Source organism: Scyliorhinus canicula, chromosome 18 (genome assembly GCF_902713615.1).
Source record: "Scyliorhinus canicula chromosome 18, sScyCan1.1, whole genome shotgun sequence".
In the NCBI taxonomy this organism is placed as follows: domain Eukaryota; kingdom Metazoa; phylum Chordata; class Chondrichthyes; order Carcharhiniformes; family Scyliorhinidae; genus Scyliorhinus; species Scyliorhinus canicula.
The window spans coordinates 94,840,061-94,859,004 of NC_052163.1; the positions used below are offsets into that span (position 1 = coordinate 94,840,061).

At 43.0% G+C, this 18,944-nt stretch overlaps 1 protein-coding gene and 1 long non-coding RNA gene across 4 annotated transcripts; one reads left to right on the plus strand and one right to left on the minus strand.

Moving 5' to 3' along the window:
* Positions 1-1,919: 1,919 nt before the first annotated feature.
* LOC119953235 lies at positions 1,920-8,673 on the minus strand. The gene is made up of 2 exons (XR_005457975.1): positions 8,142-8,673; positions 1,920-7,937 (listed from the first exon to the last, which is right to left on the minus strand). It is a non-coding gene; the product is annotated as an uncharacterized LOC119953235 (long non-coding RNA).
* On the plus strand, positions 2,056-18,001 carry rx1 (retinal homeobox gene 1). Of its 3 annotated transcripts, none has more exons than XM_038777267.1 (4): positions 2,056-2,215; positions 9,488-9,778; positions 13,192-13,442; positions 16,747-18,001. In XM_038777267.1, exons 1-4 carry the CDS (start codon positions 2,071-2,073, stop codon positions 17,188-17,190), a joined length of 1,131 nt encoding a protein of 376 aa, XP_038633195.1. In that variant the 5' UTR covers positions 2,056-2,070; the 3' UTR covers positions 17,191-18,001. The 3 variants fall into 3 exon arrangements, with proteins under 3 accessions (XP_038633195.1, XP_038633197.1, XP_038633196.1); XM_038777269.1 differs by lacking the exon at positions 2,056-2,215 and adding an exon at positions 2,359-2,488; XM_038777268.1 differs by lacking the exon at positions 2,056-2,215 and adding an exon at positions 8,882-9,037.
* Positions 18,002-18,944: the final 943 nt, after the last annotated feature.

The window sequence follows — 18,944 nt, forward strand, 5'->3', positions numbered from 1 at the left end:
GGCAAGTCAAACAGTGGGGATATTTAGGATTCCTTTTATAAATGCAGAGGCGCAGATCAGTTGAGATCTGACATATACCAAAGGCTGAACATCAGAAAGATCTCCTTTAACTTGTAAAAACAGCAAACTCCTTGTGGCTTCATTCTCAGAGTGGTAAAGAGGCAAGTGTTTGTGAATAGGGACAACAGATTGTCTCGGCCCTCGTACCAGGTAAACACAAGTTACAATAACACACCACATCCAAACACACACACACAGTGACCGGCCCACACAGATATACACATACAGATACACACAGTGACCGGCCCACACAGATATACACATACAGATACACACAGTGACCGGCCCACACAGATATACACATACAGATACACACAGTGACCGGCCCACACAGATATACACATACAGATACACACAGACAGGCATGGACAGATGCACATACATATAGACACAGACACACGCATGGACTTAGAAATATACACAAAAACACAGGCACAGACTCACGCACATAGACACATACCCAGACACATATACACACACCCAGACACATATACACATTCACAAACACACATCAAAAAGACACACACAAAATACACACAAACACACATCACAGACACATACATGATGGTTGATGAAATGCAGGCCAATTATCCAGTTTGTCACATTCCTCCCAAATATTCAAGGCCATGAAAATACTATTTGATTGTACTGCATCTACATAAACTTGATCAGCAAACCCATTAACAAAAGTGATGGGAAAGAATGCAATTGATTCAGAATGCTGATTAGGAATGCGCTCCTACAAATTACGAACCTTTCCCCTTAGATAACGATACTGTATAAAATAACTCCTTCCCCTTAGATACCAACTCACTGTATAAAATAACCTTTCCCCTTAGATACCAACTCACTGTAAAAAATATCCCCCTCCCCTTAGATACCAACTCACTGTATAAAATAACCCTTCCCCTTAGATTCCAACTAACTGTATAAAATACCCCCTCCCCTTAGATACCAACTCACTGTATAAAATATCCCCCTCCCCTTAGATACCAACTCACTATGAAATATCCCCCTCCCCCGAGATACCAGCTCATTGTATAAAATAACTCCCTTCCCGTAGATACCAACACTTCGGGTGAATCCAAATACTTTCATCCAGCGTTATCAAAATTTATTTATCAAGTTTTCCGCGGACCTTAGGATTGTTTATTGCACGCTGACAAAATCAGAATAAACATTACCGCTTGGGACGTGGGGCAAGATAGAAAATTAAAGTGATAAATGTTCGCCATGCAGAAACAGCGGCGGGACGGCTCTGTGTTGTTAATTACTCGCTGTTTTCCCGGCACTGGAACGGACGGGGCATGTACGAACAGAACATTTGATATTAATCTCTTTCTAATGTATTTAAATAGCGAATCGAATTCTACACAAATTCCAATCAATTCAGTTTGATCTCTCTCAGATACTGTCCCTTGAGCGGAGGCGCTGTTTGGTGGGCTTATTTATACTAACTTTCGCTCTTAGAGACGGAAATTCTTGTCATGTGGAGAGACATTGAAGTTCTGAACTGTAGCTCTCTCTAACAAAAAAAATAGCAGATTCACAACATGCGCGCCTTCTATCCGTTCTCAGTAATGAGGGGATTAGAGTTGGAGCGTCCACAGACCGCGGCAGCCCTCATTGTCTCCACTACAATTGTTTTAAAAAGACCGCGTCCATCCATCTGACCTATTTCATATTTTTTGTTTAAACCTACTGCATTTACACACAGTTCATCATATTCTAACCACCTTCAGAAACTTCACAATCATTTAACTTCCTTTACTGACGCTCCCTTTCCCACACATTGTTCCCCATTCCAACATATTACCAGCACTGCAACTGGGGCCAATTACAAGGCAAAACGCCTTGTGTTGGAACTAAAGACTTTATTATTCACTTAATCGCTTATTAAATTCTCCTGCGCATTAATTGCAAGCACGACTTTGTAATCACAACAAAGTCACTATTATTTCTGAGAGGCTTTTAAATACAGTAGCATAATACAATAATAGAACCAATATCATGCATCGAGAGCCAATGATTCAGGATCTATCATTTTATTATTTCATGTACAATATACCACCTGCCCCCACGGATCGGTTGAGCTGTAATGTCCAGGAGGCGATTGTCCAAATCTGGGAAAGGAGATTTTATCCTGAATATCTAGGTCAGAAAATGGCAGATTAATTTGCAAAATGTGTTCCTAATTTGTTGGATTGGCTGTTTTATTTTTTAATTTGTGGGATGTGGGCGTCGCTGGTTAGGGCAGCATTTATTGCCCATCCCTAGTTGCCCTTCAGAAGGTGGTGGTGAATTGCCTTCTTGAACCACTGCAGTCCCGGAGCTGTAGGTATACACACTGTGCTGTTAGGGAAGGAATTCCAGGATTTTGACCCAGCCACAGTGAAGAAACGGCGATAAATATTCCCAACTCAGGAAGGTGAGTGATTTGGGAGGGGAATTTCCAGGTGTTGGGAGTCCCAGGTATCTGCAGATCGTGTCTTTCCAGATGGAAGTGGTCCCGAGTTTGGAAGGTGCTGCCTCCGGAGGTCGCAGGTTTGGAAAGCGAAACTTGTTCAATGCTTCGTCAGTTCCAGTGCCGGGAAAACAGCGAGTAATTAACAACACAGAACCGTCCCGCCGCTGCTTAGTGCATGGCGAATTATTTCCAACATGAACATTTATCACTTTAAGATTATTCCGATTTTGTCAGCCTGTAATAAACCATCCTAAAGTGCGCGGAAAAATTGATTAATAAATGTTGACAATGTTGGATGAAAGTATTTGGATTCACCCGAAGTGTTGGTATCTACGGGGAGGGAGTTGTTTTACACAGTGTGTTGGTATCCAAGGGGAATGGTTATTTTATACAGTGAGCAGGTATCTAAGGGAAGGGAGTTATTTTATACAGTGAGTTGGTATCTAAGGGGAGGGGGATGTTTTATACAGTGAGTTGTGATCTAAGGGGAGGGGATATTTCATACAGTGAGTTGGTATCTAAGAGGAGGGGTTATTTTATACAGTGAGTTGGTATCTAAGGGGAAGGGGATGTTTTATACAGTGAGTTGGTATCTATGGGGAGGAGTTATTTTACACAGTGAGTTGTGATCTAAGGGGAGGAGGTATTTTATACAGTGAGTTGGTATCTAAGGGGAGGGGGATATTTGATACAGTGAGTAGGTATGGGGGGGGGGTTATTTCATACAGTTAGTTGGTATCTATGCGGAAGGGGATATTTTATACAGTGAGTTGGTATCTAACGGGAAGGGATAAATTTTATACAGTGAGTTGGTATCCACAGGTAGGGGGATACTTTATACAGTGTGTTAGTATCTAAGTGGAGAGGGTTATTTTATACAGTGGGTTTGTATCTAAAGGGCAGGGATATTTTATATACAGTGAGTTGGTATCTAAGGGGAAGGGGATATTTTACACAGTGAGTTGGTATCTAAGGGGGAGGGGGATATTTTATACAGTGAGTTGGTATCTAAAGTGCGGGGATATTTTATACAGTGAGTTGGTATCTAAATGGAGGGGGATATTTTCTACAGTGAATTGGTATCTATGGGGAGGGGGATATTTTATACAGTGTGTTGGTATCTAACGGGGACGGGATATTTTATAGTCTGTTGGTATCTAAGTGGAAGGGGTTATTTTATACAGCGAGTTGATATCAAAGGGGGGGGGGGCAATACTTTATACAGTATGTTGGTATCCACAGGGAGGATATTATTTTATACAGTGAGTTTGTATCTAAGGGGACAGGTTATTTTGTACAGTGAATCGATATCTAAGGGGAGGGGGATATTTTATACAATGTGTTGTTATCTAAGGGGAGGGGGTTATTTTATACAGTGTGTAGGTATCTAAGGGGCAGGTGTTATTTTATACAGTGAGCTTGTATCTACGGGGAGAAAGATTTTTATACAGTGAGTTGGCATACACGGGGAGAGTATATTTTGTACAGTGAGTTGCTATCTTAAGGGAGGGGGATATTTTATACAGTGTGTAGGTATCTAAGGGGAGGGGATATTTTATACAGTGAGCTTGTATCTACGGCAAGAAAGATATTTTATACAGTGAGTTGGTATCCACAGGGAGAGTATATTTTGTACAGTGAGTTGCTATCTTAAGGGAGGGGGATATTTTATACAGTGTGTAGGTATCTAAGGGGAGGGGATATTTTATACAGTGAGCTTGTATCTACGGCAAGAAAGATATTTTATACAGTGAGTTGGCATCCACGGGGAGAGTATATTTTGTACAGTGAGTTGCTATCTTAGGGGAGGGGGATATTTTATACAGTGTGTAGGTATCTAAGGGGAGGGGTTATTTTATACAGTGAGCTTGTATCTAAGGGGAGGGGGATATATTATACAGTGAGTTAGTATCTAAGGGGACAGGTTATTTTATACAGTGAATCGATATCTAAGGGGAGGGGGATATTTTATACAATCTGCTGTCAGTTGGTATCTGTGGGGAAGAGATATTTTATAAGTGAGTTGGTATCGAAGGGGAGGGGTTATTTTCTATGGTGAGTTGGTATCTAAGGGGAGGAGGTATTTTATAGTCAGTTTGTATCTAAGGGGAGGAGGTATTTTATAGTCAGTTGGTATCTAAGGGGAGGGGATATTTTATACAGTGAGTTGGTATCTAAGGGGAGGAGGTATTTTATACAGTGAGTTGGTATCTAAGGGGAGGAGGTATTTTATACAGTGAGTTGGTATCTAAGGAGAGGGGGATATTTTATACAATGTGGTGGTATCTAAGGGGACAGGTTATTTTATACAGTGAATCGATATCTAAGGGGAGGGGGATATTTTATACCGTGAGTTGGTATCTAGGGGAGGGATTATTTTATACAGTGAGTTGGTATCTAAGGGGAGGGGTTATTTTATACAGTGAGTTGGTATCTAAGGGGAGGGGTTATTTTATACAGTGAGTTGGTATCTAAGGGGAGGGGTTATTTTATACAGTGAGTTGGTATCTAAGGGGAGGGGGTTATTTTATACAGTGAGTTGGTATCTAAGGGGAGGGGGATATTTTATACAGTGAGTTGGTATCTAGGTGAGGGGATATTTTATACAGTGAGTTGGTATCTAAGGGGATGGGGATATTTTATACAATGTGTTGGTATTTAAGGGGAGTGGTTCATTTTATGCAGTGAGTTGGTATCTAAGGGGATGGGGTTATTTTATACAATGTGTTGTTATCTAAGGGGAGGGGGTTATTTTATACAATGTGTTGTTATCTAAGGGGAGGGGGTTATTTTATACAATGTGGTAGTATCTAAGGGGACAGGTTATTTTATACAGTGAATCGATATCTAAGGGGCGGGGGATATTTTATACAGTGAATCAATATCTAAGGGGAGGGGGATATTTTATACAATCTGTTATCAGTTGGTATCTGTGGGGAAGAGATATTTTATAAGTGAGTTGGTATCGAAGGGGAGGGGTTATTTTCTATGGTGAGTTGGTATCTAAGGGGAGGAGGTATTTTATGGTCAGTTTGCATCTAAGGGGAGGGGGATATTTTATACAGTGGGTGGGTATCTAAAGGGAGGAGGTATTTTATACAGTCAGTTGGTATCTAAGGGGAGGGGGATATTTTATACAGTGAGTTGTTATCTAAGGGGAGGGGGATATTTTATACAGTGTGTAGGTATCTAAGGGGAGGGGGTTATTTTATACAGTGAGCTTGTATCTATGGGGAGAGTATATTTTGTACAGTGAGTTTCTATCTTAGGGGAGGGGGATATTTTATACAGTGTGTAGGTATCTAAGGGGAGGGGGATATTTTATACAGTGTGTAGGTATCTAAGGGGAGGGGTTATTTTATACAGTGAGTTGGTATCTAAGGGGAGAGGTATATTTTATGCAGTGAGTTGGTATCTAAGGGGAGGGGGATATTTTATACAGTGTGTAGGTATCTAAAGGGAGTGGTTATTTTATTCAGTTAGTTGGTATCTAAGGGGAGGGGTTATTTTATACACTGAGTTGGTATCTAAGGGGAGGGGTTATTTTATACACTGAGTTGGTATCTAAGGGGAGGGGTATATTTTATGCAGTGAGTTGGTATCTAAGGGGAGTGGGATATTTTATACAATGTGTTGTTATCTAAGGTGAGGGGGTTATTTTATACAGTCAGTTGGTATCTGTGGGGAAGAGATATTTTATAAGTGAGTTGGTATCGAAGGGTGGGGTTATTTTCTATGGTGTGTTGGTATCTAACTGGAGGAGGCATTTTATAGTCAGTTGGTATCTAACAGGAGGGGGATATTTTGTACAGTGAGTTGGTATCTAAGGGGAGGGATTATTTTCTACAGTGAGTTGGTATCTAAGGGGAGGAGGTATTTTATACAGTCAGTTGGTATCTAAGGGTAGGGGGATATTTTATACAGTGGGTAGGTATCTAAGGGGAGGGGGATATTTTATACAGTGGGTAGGTATCTAAGGGGAGGGGATATTTTATACAGTGGGTAGGTATCTAAGGGGAGGAGGTATTTTATACAGTCAGTTGGTATCTAAGGGGAGGGGGATATTTTATACAGTGAGTTGTTATCTAAGGGGAGGGGGATATTTTATACATTGTGGTGGTATCTAAGGGGACAGGTTATTTTGTACAGTGAATCGATATCTAAGGTGAGGGGGATATTTTATACAGTGAATCAATATCTAAGGGGAAGGGGTTATTTTATACAGTGAGTTGGTATCTATGGGGAGAAGGATATTTTATACAGTGAGTTAGTATTTAAGGGGCGGTGGTTATTTTACACAGTGAGTTGGTATCTATGGGTGAAGGATATTTTATGCAGTGAGTTGGTATCTAACGGGAGGCTGTTGTTTTATACAATAATAATAATCTTTTTTGTCACAGTGAGAAGTTAGTGTTAAAAGCCCCTAGTCTCCACATTCCACCGCCTGTTCGGGTAAGCTGCTATGGGAATTGAACCCACACTGCTGGCCTTGTTCTGCATTACAAACAAACTGTCTATCCCACTGATCTAAATCAGCATCCTTATTGTGGTGGTACCTGAGGGAATAGGAATCTTTCATAGTGTGGAAGGCAATATTTTTTTCAACTGTGCTGGTATCTAAGTGGAGGGCGTTATTTTATCGAGTGTGTTGGAATCGGAGAGTGGGTTTTTTTTTGCAATTTTTTTGTAAGTAAGGGGATGGGTTATTTTATCCAGTGAATTGGTATGTAAGGGGAGGTGTTGATTTTATCCAATGTGAGGGGATTATTTTATACAATATCTAAGGGAAAGGACCTATTTTCTTCATAAAGTTGGTACAGTGGGCTAAACAGCTGGCTGGTAATGCAGAACAATGCCAGCAGCGTGGGTTGAATTCCCGTACAAGCTCCCCGAACAGGTGCCGGAATGTGGCGACTAGGGGCTTTTCACAGTAACTTCATTGAAGCCTACTTGTGAAAATAAGTGATTGTTATTATTATTATTATCTCAGGGGAGGGGGTGATTTATCCAATGTGTTGGTATCCACAGAGAGGGATGGATTTTCTTAAGAGGATGAGGTTATTTTGTACAGTGAGTTGGTGTGTGGGTGGGCGCCGGCTATGCTGGGATTGCTCCAACGATTTTGGCGCTGTCTTGATTTTCTCACTGCAATAGCTTTCGATGAATGGCTGGATTAGTCAATGTGATTTTACCTCATTAAATTATACAAAGGTAAATATGGATTCACTTTTTTTTTTAACAAGTCTCTCTGAATGAGGAATTTCTGTGAAGACCGTCTCCTGTTCTGTTTCCCACTGTCCGCGATGGTTGGTCGTTGTCCCAGTTCCTTTATCCGTTTTCGATCTTGCTGCTCTTCCCTCTTGTCAGTTCACCCACGTTTCCCAAACGCATTTCTGTCCAAGAGAGACACCTGGACAAATATCAGATTGCATCAAATCTCAGCTAAAAGCAAAAGATTATAAACATTCACCAGCAGGATCGGGGTCAGTTTAAATACCTTCCCAAATCGCCACTGTTGCTGTTGATGAAAGTTAATATTTACCCCCAAATCAAAACAAAATGGTTAAATTAAATCCCGTGATCCATGGGATGAGGTATTTGGGATCTGAGTTACCTGTTGCATTCTGTAAAAAGGGAGTGGAATTGGCGCGTTGTCTGCCAGTGTCCGAATTCTTGCACAAGTTGGTCAAGGAGGTCACCGTTACGTGAAAACAGGTTGTGGCGAAGTCCTGGAAACGGGGAGACGAGGAAAGGTTCAGCTACCTTTCTTTTTTACAGGTACTGACTGGGCTGGTTTGGTATCTGCAGCATTCGTTGCCAGACTTAGAGCACCCAGATTTTTGTAAATAAAAGATCCTGATACCTAATACAAAAAAGGTGCACGGAAACGCAGATTGGCCCGCTCTTTCCAACGCGCAGTTTAAACGTTTTATTCGGCTGCCTCTTGCTTAACTTGCAGTGATTTCATTAGGACGGGAGCCCCGAATCAGATGTTTATGACCGAACTTGAGCCTGGCATGGAGATGTGAAGGTTGGAGAGGAACTTCTCCGCGCTCAAATGATCCAAATGTAAACGTGTACTCTCAAGATTTGATTCGCACCCAAGGCACCAGTTTACAAAGTGAAGATTTCCTCTGACAGTTCATTAAGAGAGACCCCCCCCCCCCCCACCCCCCCTCCTCCTCCTTCTCTGGAGTTACAACTTGGGGCGAGGTATTTGCAGCAATTACCGCATTTAACCCAAACCCCTCGTGCCAATCACTAACATGAGGATGTCTCTCTTCATAATCAGCTCCGCTAATCCCCGGGGATTTATTCCTCCACCCCCTCCCCCATCTTCTCCCCCCCCCCCCCCCAACCCACCCCGTCCACCGACATCTGGAAAGCTTAAAAGATTGAGGGACTGCAGGCTGAGAGTGGTGTTGGGGAAGGGAAGGCACTGCGAGCGATAACTGAGTGTAGAGAGGGAAGATTTCCCCGGGACTTCTGCAGAACTGTGGCGTTCTCCAGGTTTGTGTTTTCATTTCATATGCGCTAGCCATTTCCCATTTTTCAGGACCTCATTGGTCGCTGGCGAGATTGCCCTCCCAGCCCTGCTAGTATTTGTCACTAGGGAGAGAGAAAAAAACAAGCATGTTAACATTTGCAAGTTTCCAAACTGGAGCGGCTGGGAACTGTCAACACTTTAATGTCAGGGTTTGTGCATATGTTTTGCAATTAGTTTTTTGTAATTGCATTGTGGTTTTGGTTATGATCACAACATTATTGATGTAATATTTATTTATAAATATGGTGCACAGCTGTTTGCTGTTTGAAGCAATAATGCATCTTTACAACTTTGGAAGGTCGAGGTTCTGTGCTCGTTATTTTTTTTTAAAGTATATTAGATTTCCTGAACGGAATTGTGAGGCAAGTGTTGATTTCCTCTTTTGTTTGTGTTTGTGGGGTGTGTTTGTGAAGGCCGCACCGATGCCTCCTTCGAGCCCGAAATGAACGGCCAGGTGGACGAGGGCTGCCTCTCCCCGGGCAACTTCCACGAAATGGTTAAGAGCCCAGGCGCCTGTTCGCGAGTTCACAGCATCGACGTGATCCTGGGATTTGCGAAGGATCAATCCCTGCTCGGCTCCTCGCCCCTCACTCCCAAATCCCTGCCAGAGCGGGGGGAGTCCCACCAGACTGACTGCTACCACCACCACCACATCCCCGGCCTGGGGCTCCGGGAGGTGACAGACCGGCCACACACCTTTGACGGTAAGATCGCCACCGAGCGAAAAGCTACGCTTTTAACAACTTTCCCCTTAAACTTTGAAGCCGTCGTTTTTTGGTTGTTGATGTGGTGGAAGGGTGCAAACTAAACAAACTAATAAATAAACATCTCAAGCTTTATCGCCATCCAAAATTAATCAGCTGTACAAAATCACTTTGGAAGTTAAGGGGATATAAATCGACAAAATAAAGAATAGAATCCACAATCTAAAGGGTATATATACAACTAAGAAATTGTATCAGTGCTGAATACTGTCCCTGCCACGGATAGTTTAAATACAGACACATTTCCAATAGTTCTATATCTGGTCCCATTTGCCCCATTATGTATCTAAACACTTGATATCACATCTTTACTTCGAGATTTCATTTAAGTCAGGGAGCGAGAAACATTATAGTACATAATAGTAATTTAAATATAATGTAAATTAACGATACCTCAATCCATTTAATTCTCAATTCAAATGAGTACATTAATCCAATTTTGAAACTGCACTATAAAAGTGTGGCATTTAATTCTGATTTTTTTTAACAGACCAAAGGGGTGTCTTTTTTTTGCATCCAGTTCCCTTGAAATTGGCGGGATTCTGGAATAGTTTCTCAGGGAGGGAAGCGCTCTCCTAATTCATGGATTGCTGTCAGAGGGAGTCCGTCAGATTCCTGCCAATTTACGCCTCAGAAAAACAGGCGGTCGGAACTCTGATGAGAAATCAGTAATACTTTTGAGTAACATATTATTAAAATGGAATCGCAGTCATTGCGGGGACCTTATCAAAACCAAAGCAAATCTCGATGAAGAGCTCTTCTACCCCCCCCCCCCCCTCCCCTCCCGCCCCCCTCGACAGACAGAGCCCTGCTTTTGGTAACCTGCTTCATCTGTAAACCCCCCCCCCTTTTCCGGGATTATTTCACGGGATGTGCTGGACTCTCCACTTTAAACGTTCCTGTCGAGGATCTGTTGATTTTTCGTCTTCCTTCCACGAGTAACAGTCCACGTATGTCGGACTTGGAAACAATTCCTTCCAAATGACGGAGCTGTAAGTGTGGGACACACAGAAAGGAGAAGTAGGGGCGATCTCGTTTTCCAGAATGCAGCCCATTCCGTTCAGAATACCTCAGCGTCGGATCCCAGATCGATGGCCAAATGGCTTCTTGATTTCCTGGTTTTGTGTAAACCGAGCGAGTGGAGCTGTTTGTTTTTACACTTGTTGGGGGATTTGGGGATTTTTGTTTTGCCCCTTTTTAAACTGGGTGATCACATTTGGAGAGAAGTATAAATAGCCCTCACTGAATCATCTACCTACATTCAAATCTCCTATCTCTGCATCTGTAAAGATTTAATTACCTGCAAATGCTCGCATTCTAAGCATTGTCTAGCATCTTTGACTTTGTCTATATATATGTTTCTGGAACATACCTCTTCATTCACCTGAGGAAGGAGCAGTGCTCCGAAAGCTAGTGTTTGAAACAAACCTGTTGGACTTTAACCTGGTGTTGTAAGACTTCTTACTGTACTCACCTCAGTCCAACGCTGGCATCTCCATATCATACATTCAAATGTACACAGGACATATTATTTTGTAATTGGTTAATGAATGGACTCCCCCCCCCCCCCCACACACACACCACAAAACGTTTTCCGAGCTCCAACTTCATTATCAAAACTTGATTTTATTAAGAGTTTAGCTGAAATTAATTCAATCGCACTAGTTTGTTCTGAACGCCTAGAAATTGACATTTAGAAATATTTTGTTCATTTCGTTTTGCGTTGTTATTTGCTCTTTATCATTCTTTGGGGGGAGGTGTTCTCTCTTTTTTTCCCCTCCTGCTCCATCGAATTAATTCGTTCCGGTCTTCACCGGCATTTTAACTCAAATCTCGGAAACATTGCCTTTCACGGCCAGGGAGTTGCTTCCCTGTCAAGAGGCCGATTAAGAAGATCTCCACCTTCGCAACATCCCTCTTGAGCCGGTTGGTGTCAGGGTACTGGAGACCCGGAGAGCACAAGAAATAGGAATAGACCATTCGGCCCATCGAACCTGCTCCACCCTTGGATAAGATCATGGCTCATCGGATTGTGATCTTCACCCCTCTTTCCTGCCTGTTCCCATAACCCTGGACACCGTCAGTCAATCCCAAATCTGTCTAACTGGAGCCTCGCAAATATTCAATGGCCCAATTTCACTGATCTCTGGGGAAGGGAATTTCGAGGACTAATGATGCTCTGAGGAAAAACTGCTCAACCATTCCTCGTCAGACAACCCCCTATATCGCAGCCTAGTGAACCTTCTCTGAAACGTTTCCAATGTAAATTAGCACAGTGGTTAGCACTGTTGTTTGACAGCTCCAGGGTCCTAGGTTCGATTCCAAGCTTGGGTCACTGTCCTTGCGGAATCTGAACGTTCTCCCTGTGTCTGTGCGGGTTTCCTCCCGCTGCTCCGGTTTCCTCCCACAAGTCCTGAAAGACCTACTGTTAGGTGAATTGGACATTCTGAATTCTCCCCCCGTGTACACAAATAGGCGCCGGAATGTGGCAACTGGGGGCTTTTCACAGTAATTTCATAGTATTGTCAATGTAAGCCTACTTGTGACAATAACGATTATTAAAATAAAAGTTATATCCCTCCCCAGCGAGGAGACAAAAACAGTACACAATACTCGAGGTGTGGCCTCACCAATACCCTGTACATGAGATAAAGAATTCAAGGTTTTGTGGAGTTGCTCTGCTTTGCCACTCAGAGTCACCCCATGCCCTAAAACAAAGTCCCATTTGAAACTCCTGAATCCCTGGACATCCAACACAATTTTAACTGGGAGAAGCCAGGCGAGGTGTGCAGCGAATGGAGAGAAAGTTTGGACTCACATAGTTTCAATAGTTCTTTGGTAGTGCGGAACTTTGGGGTATTGCTGGGGAGAAAAAAAGATGCATCAAAGCTTTAGGTCTTGCACTCATCAGATCACTTAGCATGAATATCAGTGGAAGGTTGTTTACATTGCTCCTCTTGCGTCTGGAGTGCAAGAATCAAAAACTTCGACCGTCAAAACACAATGTTGAGTTGCGAGTATCTGGTCCTAGCGAACGACAACAAAATATTTGAAATTAAACACAAACACTGCAGTGTGAAATGTGAGAAGTTTTATACTGAATGATTCTAACTAAACTTCTGGTAAATGTGCTAAACATGTAAGGAGTTGCTTCGTGTTAAAGATTAGAAAACCATCATTATTTATCACTTGCAACTCAGCACTGAGGGGTTGGGGGGGGTGGATATGCGATTTGACCCCAACAGGGAGGATCACCTACCGCTCCTTGCTGAGGAAGGTTCAGTTTCCAAACTTTGGGAGATGTTTTCTGTCAGTTTAATGGGAAGTTTGTTTAATTGTTCGCCCTCCCTCAGACTCCAGGGTTCTTTTGAACAAATGCGGGGAGGACCTCAGTGAGCTCACCAGCGGCACAGAGAGCGAGGAGAAGGGCGAGCAGACAATGAACGAGGTGCCACCCAAGAAGAAGCACAGGAGGAACCGGACTACCTTCACCACCTATCAGCTCCACGAGCTGGAGAGAGCCTTCGAGAAATCCCACTACCCCGATGTGTACAGCAGAGAGGAGCTGGCCATGAAGGTCAACCTTCCTGAGGTCCGGGTCCAGGTGAGGCACAATAAGAGGCAAGCTGAGTGAATAGAGAGGGACCCAGGTGGTGGGGGAATCAAAGAGCAAGGAGATTTGGGGGCAAACTCGATGGGCCAACTGGCCTCCTTCTGCACTGTAGGGGTTCTATGGAAAATAAAGGAAAAAAGTGATGTTGGGATAGGTAGAGAAAATAAAATACAAGCGACGAAGTATGTAGTGATGGGGAGAGAAAGGGGACCAGGACAGAAGGAGGGTGCAAGGTGAACAGACAGAACCGATTTAAAGAACAAAGTGGTGAGCAACAGGGAGAACACGGTTGAGAAAGTGGTGGAATAAGTGACGATCTGGTAAACAATGAGAGATTATTATCATGGCAGAAGGAGGATAGTGGAGTGAAATTGGAGTGAGAGAGATATGTGAACACTGAGGGTCGCCAGGGTGGCACAGTGGTTAGCACTGCTGCCTCACAGAGCCCGGGACCCGGGTTGAATTCCAGTCTATGTGGAGTTTGCACTTTCTCCCCGTGTCTTTGTGGGTTTCCTCCGGATGCTCCTCTCCCAGTCAAAGATATGCAGGTTTGGTGGATTGGAATATGCTCAGGATGTGCAGATTAGGTTACGGAGATAGGGTGGACCTGGATCGGGTGCTTTTGCAGAGAGTCCGTGCAGAGACTCGATGGGCAGAATGGCCTCCTTCTGCACTGTAGGGATTCTGTGAAATGAGGATTATAGCTAGGGCAGAGAGAGGCTGAGCCTTGAAAATATATATGTGTAAATAGGAAATGCAGAGATTTAAAAAAAAGAGGAAATGGAGCTGGACGAAAATAAGAGAAAATCATAGAAACAGACTGAGAAAGCAAAATGCGAGAACACACATAAATAAAACAGAGACAGAGAGATAGTAACAAAAACACGATTACACAAAGGAGGAAAGTAGCAAACGAAACAACACAGTGAAAACAGAGAGAGAGGAAACAGGGCGGTGAATGGTGAATATATATCAAATGGTGAGTTATCTCATTCTGGGATGTGGCTGTCTGCTCACTGTTTCCCAACACCAACTCCTGCACTCCTATTTAGATAGATTCGGTCTACTGGGAAAGATGTAAAGGAAATGCTATTCTCAACATTGGGCGCTGCCTATGGCAGCGTTTAGCAGAGAGGCAATGTAGCTGAGCGAGGTGAGGAGAGTGGGGAAAGGAGCCGAGGCCGACTGAACAGAAAAGATGGAAGGAAAACTGATTGGCAGATTAGCCGATTAGTGGACACTACCGGTGGAAATCGGAGAGTTTTGTGCTAATCCCTCTAATTGCCTGCGCTCTAACTGCCCTCTGAGCTGCCGCAGATGCAGAACTGGCCTCAGACCACGTTCTGCAACTCACACAAAATGTGGGCAGAAATTCTGCCTGGAGCCCGTGTTAAGGTGACCCAAGAAGTGGGGGGGGGGGGGGGGGGTCGTCCCCGGACCCCCACACAGACCCGGGGCACAGAGAGGACGGGAACTTCAAAGCTGTTTGGGTTTGCACATTAACCACGGCCCCTTGAGCGACTACCTGTAGGATGGTCAATAAGCAATAACGTACCCCAGCAGAAGTCTGCACCTTCAGGGGAAGAGCGGGGGATTTGTACCCGGGACCACTTTGAGTACTAGAAGCAGAAGTGAATGGCCTTCTCCAATCGGTCAGAGATTAGCGTTTTGCCTCCACTTTGATATTATTACATTTATCATCTCTTCCTGTGTTTCTATTCAACTAGTATGCATTCTGCTTTTTCTCTGTCCACATTGTTTGAATATTTTGTCTCTAATACTTCTTGTATCTGCTTGAAATCCTAATCCGGTTCCTCTCCTGCCTAATGGCATTATGACCTAAACCACGGGCAGATGAAAGGATGGCATTTTCTGTTAAATGTTAAGTTGTCTTTGGCAAGGATGAACATTTCCGTTCATCGCCGTCAGGAATGGCCAATCTCCCTGTTTCCCATAGCTGTTGTCAACATCAGGGACTCGCACTGGCCCAATATGATGGGGACCCAACAATGGGGGCCCAATGCTCACCTCTATTTTCAAATGGGACAATCAATTTTCTGTTTGAAATTGGAATGAAATCCAATAACACAAATTCTTGTCATGCTGCAGTGAACATATTCTGTCTGGAGGCCATATGTTGGGTGGAGCTAAACCCATAAAATATTCATTCTATTGAAGTATGTGCTCTGGGTAGTTCAATCCATCTTGGAGAATTTGCCTTGTACAAAAGTGATTGTTTTTCTAGTGGCACAAAACAGTGGCACAGGGGTGAGGCAGCCTGTGGCATTCTGATAAATTAATAGAGCCAATGCTGCCAGGTTCAAGTTCTGCCATGTTAACCTCAGCTGGGCTACTGAATGAGGAGCTGCAATTGGCCTCAGCACTTCTGGGTTAAGGAACGAACCATTGAAGTTAAATCAGGGGCCATTCTGCCCATGGTGTGACATTTTGCTAAGGCAACCCAAACTAGTCTCATTCTCCATAATCTTCTTTCCTACCTTGTTTTTTCTCCCAATAAAAAATGAAATGATCTCTGTTTCAGCCACTTTGTGTGACAAAGTATTTAACATTCCAACCCTCAGTGCAAAGAGATTTTGCCTGACCCCACTTCTAACTTTCTTAGCAACAAGAGGTCAACAATTTAAAACTGCCACCAACTCTCCAACCAGCTACATAAAAACTCTTCAGCGCCTCAGGTCCCTTCTCAAAATTAGAATGTCCCATTCCATCATCCTCTCCACACTTTAGTCTTAATGCCCTTTCTATAATGGGGCACTCAAAACTACACCCATAATTGAAAGTGGGGCCTAACTAATATTATGTACAACTTCATCATTACTTCTTTTCACTTGTACTCTGTGCCCCTATTTGTAAAATCCAAAGTTCTGCTGTGGTGTTTAGCCACTCTTACCCTTTCAGTGACTTGTATATTTCACCACCTTGGTCTCTTTGTCCATATGTCCTTCATTGGTCTTTCCATGAATTGAATCCAGAAAACCAACTGGCGGTTTCACTTTAAATAACCATCTACTGACTCCTTAAGGGAGGTGCGAATTGTGGGGCAGAGGCAGCAGTACCGGCTGAACATCAGCTGTTATGCCCCCATTATGGAAATTAGCTATTGGGTGCAGTCCGGTGAGGGAAGCCAGTGCCCAGGTAACTGTACCCCAGCATGAATCAAAACTTTCAGTGGAGGAGAGTGGACAATTTAATTGTGCATGGAGGGCAGTGTAAATGTGGATTATATCTTCTGCATAAGTAATTCCTTCAAAAATGTTTTTTCTTTGAATCACAGGTATGGTTTCAAAATAGGAGGGCAAAGTGGAGGAGACAAGAGAAGATAGAGGCTAGCACAATGAAATTGCATGATTCTCCCATGCTGTCCTTTGGTAGACCACCAATGCCTCCCAATGTTGGACCCATGGGCAACTCCCTCCCACTGGACCCTTGGCTGACATCTCCCATCTCAAATGCAACCTCTATCCACAGTATACCTGGCTTCATGGGGGCACCTCAAGGCTTACAGACCAGCTACTCAGGTCACACATTCTTAAATTCTCCACCACCGATGGCTCAGACAATGCAGCCCATGGGACCACCACCCTATCAATGTGCGACAACATTTGTGGACAAATATCCTTTGGAAGACGTAGACCAGAGAAGTTCCAGCATCGCTTCTTTAAGGATGAAAGCCAAGGAGCATATTCAGTCCATCGACAAAAGTTGGCAACCCATCTGATGCAAGTTACCAGCTATGGACAGACTGTTACTGAACAATTTATTGGCTGGCATGGCAACATGATGGCAGCCTCCAGATTCAAAATAACTTCATCCATCATGAGTCAATAGTCACAACAACAAAGGCTTGGATGTCAAAGGCTACCACCATAACCTTGGATACAATCAAACCACAAATTCTGACTGGTCTTAGTTTCAAGCCAAAGGATCAATTTTATCATTGATGGATAAGGTGACACTCCAGTGCTAAGGGGAGGATATAAAGACATCATTGCTTTCTCTGCTTTTCCACCATCATGAAGCTTTAGAAAAATGTTGTCTTCCATTATTGTCCCAATGTAGATTTATTGAATCTTGTAGACAATGTGCAATTTAAAAAATATTATGGAGGGACCTAGGTGAAGGGGCAAGGCCCACAGTGCAGGACACCGCCGAGGTTGTAAAGGATAGAAGAAAAGACAAGAAACAGTGGTTAGGTGATGCCAAGCTTGGGTTAGTAAAGCTTGTAGAACGTAGGATGCAAAGAAGATGAGTAGTTCCACAGTTCTCTGATCCTGGAAGACAATGAATAACAGTAGGAGATGGTGCAATGAACCCCTTTTCATCACAATGATGTAGAGAGGATCAATGTGGTCTTTTCACTTCTTGTTGTCTTAAACTTGACCTTCTTAAAACAAAACGTCTACAATGCTATTAAATAGTTATTTGAAAAGAACTGTCAACTTTAGCAAGCAAACATTGTGTACAGTACTTTCTCATTGGGTCTAACATTTGACTTATGAATAAATGTTTTCTGAATTTCACGTGAAAAATGTTTTAGAATATTGGTCAATGATATTACAGAAGATTACATCTCAAATCTGCCAGGTCACCGATCAGCCAGAGTTCAGTTTATTGAACACTGCTGCAATGAAAATGTATCAGTTGAACCTCATTTGCATATTTCAGTACTTCTGATATATCTAAAGTTGAGCGCTTGTACTCTATAAAACCAGGAGTGTTGGTGCTGGGGAATCAAATACTTTCCCATTCAAGTACCCAGCATCAGTGTCAAACATTATCTATTCAGAATCAGAGCAGTTAAATATGATTCATTAGTTTTTTTCTATTCTGTCTAATCAACATTCCTGGGTCACGTTAGCATACATATGATGTGCAGTAAAGCACCGTCTACATTAGGAGCATTGAGCTAGGACTAGGCCATTCGGCCTCTCCCGCCTGCTCCACCACTAATTATATCATGTGTGATCTGTGTGTTCACTCCATCGGTAGCACAGTGGTTAGCATTGTTACTTCACAGCGCCGGGGACCCAAGTCAATTCCGGCTTGGGTCACTGTCTGTGCAGAGTATATACATTCCCCCATGTCTGGGTGGGTTTCCTCGGCTGCTCCGGTTTCTTCCCACAAGTCCCGAAAGATGTGCTTCTTACGTGAATTGGACATTCTGAATTCTCCCTCAGTGTACCTGAACAGGCACCGGAGTGTGGTGACTAGGAGATTTTCACAGTAACTTTGTTGCAGTGTTGATGTAAGCCTACTTGTGACACTAATAAAGATTATATTATTATTCATTCACCATTGCTCCATATCCTTTTGATTATCTCAAAGTTCCAACTATGTTTTTTTATTAGCAACGTTCATTTTACTTTTAAAAAAGAACAAATTTCCCCAAAGTCCTTTTTGAATAGAGAGCAAGTGAAATTTGGAATATTCAGATAACGGAAGTTTAATCCAAGTTTAAATAAAAAAAACGTA

Coding starts and splice junctions, on each gene's coding strand:
- rx1 (XM_038777267.1), top strand. CDS start 2,071: ATGCATCGAGAGCCAATGATTCAGGATCTATCATTTTATTATTTCATG. Junction 9,779..13,191: donor CCGGCCACACACCTTTGACG/GTAAGATCGCCA, acceptor GCCCTCCCTCAG/ACTCCAGGGTTCTTTTGAAC. Junction 13,443..16,746: donor TTCCTGAGGTCCGGGTCCAG/GTGAGGCACAAT, acceptor TTTGAATCACAG/GTATGGTTTCAAAATAGGAG.